At 34.1% G+C, this 6,732-nt stretch overlaps 1 protein-coding gene across 1 annotated transcript; it reads right to left on the bottom strand.

Annotated features, from left to right (window-relative positions):
- Positions 1 to 592: 592 nt before the first annotated feature.
- LOC112040069 (putative disease resistance protein RGA1) lies at positions 593 to 6,506 on the bottom strand. The gene is made up of 3 exons (XM_024072968.2): positions 4,887 to 6,506; positions 3,829 to 3,944; positions 593 to 967 (listed from the first exon to the last, which is right to left on the bottom strand). The coding sequence occupies exons 1-2, from the start codon at positions 6,397 to 6,399 to the stop codon at positions 3,829 to 3,831; spliced, it is 1,629 nt and encodes a 542-aa protein (XP_023928736.1). The 5' UTR covers positions 6,400 to 6,506; the 3' UTR covers positions 593 to 967.
- Positions 6,507 to 6,732: the final 226 nt, after the last annotated feature.

Consider the following 6,732-nt stretch of genomic DNA (forward strand, 5'->3'; position numbering starts at 1 on the left):
TCAAGAACAACTCATATTTGATATAATAGTAAAAAGAAGTTATTATGATCTATTGGGTAACAGTAAAAAAAATTTATTAAAAAAAGATAAAAAATGCTAAATTTATATAATAATAAAAATAAGTTACTATGATCTATTAGGTAATAGTAAAAAACACTTAATGAAAAGAGATAAAAAAGGCTAAATGTAACATTAGAATGCCACATGGCAGGACCTCATACACTCTCATATGAGGTCTCTACTTTTATATATATATTGATTCGATTTTTGTTTGAATGATTATAGATCCATTTGTTCCTTAGCCAAAGACCTTTTATCTTAAAGTACTAATGTTCCTACAAGAGGCAAATTCCATCCATTTGGCAACAACCCGTTAAGAGATGGGTACCCACCCGGCAGTCACAGATTTTACCCAACCCATTAGTGGTTTGGATATAGGGTATGGGTATTTCGCGTACCAAATCTGGAAGATCGGGTAGGGGTACGCGGGGTAATACTTGTTAAATGCCTTGACTGAATTTGTTTAACATAGAAACAACTTGAGTCAAGTCACTTGGAAACTTCAGATTTATGGTTGTTTTCATGTTAAATCTTGTTATTTAAATCAATTTGTTGTTTCAAAAAGGTGAATTCCGACCCGTTTAATACATGTTTTCAATTTTTAAACAACATTACATGTATTTTCACACACTTTTTCACACACTTTTTAAAACAAAATTACATGCATTTTCACACGCTTGCCACTATTAAGTACCTGTTACAGTGGTCTGCAATAAATGAAGATACATTAATGCTAATGAACTTTCTTATGTTTCACTTTTTCTAGCATCTGGACTGTCTGAGACCAAGGAAACTGCTCAAAGTCAGCTCTCCTTTGGAATGGGCTTGCTGGCTGGAACAGCTGTTAATCTTCTGACATTACTTTGGGGATCCTCTGTTTTATTTAGCAGGCATGACCTTGAAGATTCTGCAGATTCAACAAATACAGAACGCTTTAGCTTTACTGGTATTTTCTCATACTTCACATAGCAAGGCTGTGTATGAATGTGTGTGGGCGTGCATGCAAGTTTTCTTTGAAGATATGCCAGCTTGTTTTCAATGAATTGAGAGAAAATGTTCAAGCATGTTTTCAATACCTGGCAGTTAACTAAATTGATTATAGTAACCTAATATATAATCTTGTTAGTGTCTATTTTCAAGCTTCTCAACAAAATTTTCTAAAATGATCTAGTTCTATCATCTATGGCTTCTGCCAAAAGTTCTGCAGAGTAACCCGAGTCTTAGGCTCCATTCACCAAGAACTTAGATGTACTATTTATGAGCTGAGACCTAATGTACCACCCCCTAAAATTGTTAATCCCTATTCATCGAAATGTTAAACCATCTCTAAATGACATAAAAAAATCGATGTCAAATAACCAAGTCATCTAAACTCAAAGATTAAGCATAACCAAAAACCTTTAATAAGTCTTGATAGAACTACTCCCAAGATAATATTACAACCTATAATACATGAAATTCTCCAGACATATATGTTTGCTTGAAATCTTAACATTAGCTCACTTGAAAGCAAGAACGATTGCATCCTAATAATCTGTTATGACTACGACCTCAAGCAACTAATCTGAAAATTTTTGAAATAATATAGTGAGTTACACAACCTAGTAAGTAGAAAGTCACACACCATTGAACAAGAGAAGAAGGCAACTAGGTAAGTCAATAAAATTTTGTAGAAATAATCAAATTGCAATGAAAGAATTATCAATTATAAACTGTATCAATTCAAAACAACAATAAATGATAGTAATGCAATCAATAAACTGAGGTAAGCAGATCTCAAATGAGTATAAAATAAAAGAATACCTTATCAAGTGATTCAAGTTCGTGTAGAGTGAAAGCTCAATTAGTGTGAAAACACTAATACTTGTTTAGACCCCCAGTTTTAAATTACGGCTTACTTGCTTTTACTCTAACTTAACTAAGTGCAGAACAAGAGTAAACCACGCGTTATAAACCAGTAACACTACTCTAAGCCATAAGCAACCACAGTGAACAATAAATGTAAAGCTTAAAGAGTAGGGAAGAGAGATGCAAACACAAGATAATATCGAGACATATTATCGAAGAGGAAACCAAAGTTAATTAAACTCCCTACCACAATTTATCATGCTAAAGCAATGTTCTTTCCAATACCCATATGATGTTAATTAAACTCCCTACCACAATTTTCCTCAACCCCAAGAGTAATCTACAGACATTGTTTTGTTATCAGTTGTTACCACAATTTTCCTATACCCCATGAGTTTTCTTGTTTCATCTTTTCAATGTAATCAGTAGTTACCAAAAGAATAGAATGAGAAATATGTTTAAAGTTATCCATAAGTATGATAAATATTTACATACAAATAAAAAATCTAAATACTGAGTTTATCTATGAATTCTCTCATGTTCACTAGTTTGTTATTTGTATGATACATGAACAAATATATGAACTTTTACAATTTCATTCTAAGAGTTTTCAAATTTTGAAATCACAGTTGGCATTATCTATCGCCAATGTAGGTAGGTGTTACCATTTTATTTTGTTAAGTTTAAATAATATTTTTATTTTCATGCAGTTGTTATTATCTATTTGTCATTGTTTTTATAAAAATATTTTAAACTAAATGACAAAACTCAACATACTAAAACTGTATTAATTATTGACTGAGACAGCCACACTCATCCATACATCCATGCATAAATAATACACTAAATGTCTACTTAACTAATCAAATGCTTGAACAATCACTAGCTTTACAGTTTTGTTTCTTGAATCTTTAACTTTATAACAAAAAAATATTATAACATGATAACAATACACATACATTGAACAAATCATCTTTATTTCATAATTATTAAATTATATAAAGTTATATTATATTTATACTGTGCATGCACACATCTACACACATCACAATTCACATAAATAACAATATAATAAAAATAAAAATAACGTGTACAATTAGTATCAGACACACACTCACACAATTCACTTTTTTTCTTTTTCTTCTTTTTGCTTTTATCCATTTCTTACATTCTCATTTTTTTTTCCCACCTTTTTTTTCTCATCTGTTTTGGATCTTTTTGGCTTGTGGTCTTTAATATATATATATATATATTTATATTAATTGAAGTGTCCATAATCTTTTTTTTCTCATCTGTTTTGGATCTTTTTGGCTTGTGGTCTTTAATATATATATATATATATTTATATTAATTGAAGTGTCCATAAAAAAAAATTTTAATTAAAAAAATGTATTACCTTTTGTTTTATTTAATAGGGAAAAAATGTAAATTTATATCAACTTCATTTTCATCTCTCCATTTTCCATCCTCCAAACCAAACATATATGAAAGAAAATTAAATCTCTTCTATCCTCACAATTTTCTATCACTTCCTCATTTTCTATTCTTCCACTTTTCAACCCTTCCAATCAATCGGACCCCTAGTAGAGTATAGAAAAGAGCACTTGTATAATTACTCTATAATATAGTCTATACGTATCTCCACCAATTAAGAGCACTTGTACAGATTAAGCAATTTATCAAATCAAGAATATCTCCATTAGTCCATTAATACTTCAAATTTCAACATCTAATTAACATAACAAGAATTCTGACTTTGACCTAATTAATGTTCGGTGGACATATAATGCTTATTTATATGTATTAATGTATACATTGATTTGCAATGATCACAGTACCAGAAATAGAATAATATTTTATAAATGTTAAACTCTTGGAAGTAACAATAAATAAAAGAGAGGGAGAGCGATTACTCCATACCTAATTATCAGCTTTTTTAAACCGCTTGTAGTTCAGATAAATTTCTGAGGCATGAGCAATCTTGTGCCAATCCTCTCCGATTTCCGGTTGGCATCTTCTAATTAATTCGGGACATTCTGCAATTATGAAAGATCTTAAATCTGGGAGACAAAGCTTCCCCTTTGATAGACAAGACAATTTGGGGCAATTCATAATTCTAAGTCGTCTAAGCGATTCAAGATTCACCAACCACTCTGGAAATGCGGTCAAGTTAGGAAAACTCTCAATATAAAGGATTTGTAAAGATTTTGCAGAGCGTTTAATCCAATCAGGCATAGCCACCAACTGTGGTAATCTAAAAAAGCCTATTGCTTGAAGGCTGGTTGGGAAATCATCTTGATTGTCTTCCATTTCAGTCAGATCAAGCTTTTCACAATTCATAATAACCAAAGCCTCTAACATGGTAAGGAATTTTAGGATAGGAAGCAAAGAGATTAGACCCCCACAACTGTCAATAGTCAACAACCGAAGGCTTGTACAGACATGCTTCGTTTCAACCAAAGATTCTAGATTGCCACAATTATGTAATCCCAAAAGTCGTAGGGAACTAGGGAACCTAGGTAGAGACTTCTGTTTGGTTGTCATTAAAAATATTCTGAGTCTGATCAGGTATCTTATATCTTTTGGTAATTCTTCTAATTTTTCACATCCACAAAGATTTAAAGTTTGCAAATTTTGAAGCTTGCAAATGGAGTTTGGGAGTTTATGAATTCTACAATTGTTACTCAAATCTAACAGCCTTAAATGCTTCATGGTACCAATGGAACTAGGTAACACCTCAAAACTTGAGTCACTTAAATCTAGAACTCGCAGGTATCTAAATTTTGAGAGACATGAATCAACAAAGGATTTATTAGAAGGTCCAACTCCTTCCCCCCTAGAAAGAATTGTTCGTAAACTCTTTGATTTTTGTAAACATTTTAAAACATTTTCATTCTGCCAAGTATTGTCAGAATATGACAAATGCCAAACCTTTTTAGAGATGTTTTGGATCTGACAATTAATAATTAGGCACTCACTTTGGGCTGATGATAGTGCTAGGTCATGTGCAAGATCATGTATTTTGAATTCTCGCATGAAACCTAAATCAATATAATCTTCAAGGAAACATCTTGAATAGAGCTCATCTACATATTGGTTGCCAATATCTTCCAGCTCTTGATTTTCATTTGATGATTGAAGAAGCCCATTTGCCATTAAAAATGGAATTAAATCAAAAGTAGTGAATCCATAATCTTTCGGAAGAAGTGAAAGGAATGCAAAACATTGTTTCAAGTAAGATGGCATCTGATTGTAACTCAATTGCAAGACCGACAAAATATCCCCTTCTTTTCTGTTCAATTTCCAAATTTCATTATCTCTTACAAATAGCCAATCGCGTTCATCAAGCTTTGAATATAGTAGGCTTCCTAACGATTTCACTGCCAAGGGAACCCCTTTGCATTTCTTCACAATCGCATCCCCAATTTCCACAAGGTTTGTGTGCTGCCTCTCTTTTCCTTCATCAAATGCCCATTTTATAAACAGAGACAGACAATCTTGATGTAAAAGACCTTCCAAGTTGTATGGGGACACGGTGCCCATTATGGAAGCAATTGTTGGGCTGCGTGTAGTCACAAGAATCTTACTTCCATTGGCACCCCCCATCAACAAATTCCTCAACTCAATCCATTTTCCCCTGTCCTCGTTCCATACGTCGTCCAAGACGAGCAAGAATTTCTTGCCATCCAAATTATTTCGAAGTAGCATTTGCAACTGCTCTTCATCCAAATCGCTACGATTTTCACTAGTTATTGATTTGATAATTTTAACCAGTAGTTGTTTTAAAATGAATTCGTCAGACACGCACACCCAACACTTTAACTCAAAATGCTCTATCACTCTTTCATCATTAAACACCAGTTTAGCTAACGCAGTCTTGCCAAGACCTCCAATCCCAACTACAGGAACAACAGAGATGGATTGACCATCACTAGGATCCATTAGATGCTCCACAATTTTTTCTTTGTCTTGGTCTCTTCCTATCACATCTGAAGGCTGGACAAAGGAGTAACTCATCTCCCTTCCACGCACCACATGCCTATCATCCGACCGTTCAGAGAGATTATGAAACTTAGCCCTATCGGCTGCAACCTCATCCAAACGTGCTCTAATTTCTTTGACTTTGTGAGCCATCTTGGTTCGGAATATAAGTGGATTAGAGGAAGAAAAGAAACGGCGTACCTTCCTGGTGGTGCTCCCCTGCATTTCCACCACTTGCTTTCGCAGCGCTTCACACTCGAACTCATCGAGGACATCTTGAGCATCATAAAACACTTCTCTGAGCTGCCCAAGCCAGACGGTCAGCTGCTGATTATGAACCTGCTGGTCTTCTGCATCCAACAACACAGCTTTGACGTTAGATAGGGTGTTTTCAAGTCTTCTCAGATCGCTTTCCACACCCCATACCAAGCAAGCTTCTTGGAAAGCCGGGGACGCTAATTCCCCAAGCAATTTGCCTGCGATGTTAAACACAAATGTCTCTACTGCCATTTTTAGAGAGAGAGAGAGAGAGTTTTCTAGAGAGAGAGAGAGATTGAAATGGGTAATAGAATGAAAGTGAGAGGAGATTAGGAAAGTCTTAGGGATTTCAGATCGAGGGGGAATCTTGGGTTTACATTTACGCACTAGCTCCAAGTGGACCCACTTTTTTTCCTTTTTAGTCTATTTTACCTGAGCTGGAGCCAACTCACAAATAGAGAGTCAACATGTTCAGCTACCAACTTTTCTTCATGTTGACTGGTTGATTATTTTTGGGGGGAAAAAAAATGTTGACCGGTTGATATTATTATCGGACACATGGGGCTATGCCTTTTTTTTTTTTTG

The sequence above is a fragment of the Quercus suber genome, unplaced genomic scaffold, assembly GCF_002906115.3.
Source record: "Quercus suber isolate HL8 unplaced genomic scaffold, Cork oak 2.0 scaffold_60, whole genome shotgun sequence".
Lineage (NCBI taxonomy): Eukaryota > Viridiplantae > Streptophyta > Magnoliopsida > Fagales > Fagaceae > Quercus > Quercus suber.

Coding starts and splice junctions, on each gene's coding strand:
- LOC112040069 (XM_024072968.2), bottom strand. CDS start 6,399: ATGGCAGTAGAGACATTTGTGTTTAACATCGCAGGCAAATTGCTTGGG. Junction 3,945..4,886: donor AGCACTATCATCAGCCCAAA/GTGAGTGCCTAA, acceptor TCATAATTGCAG/AATGTCCCGAATTAATTAGA.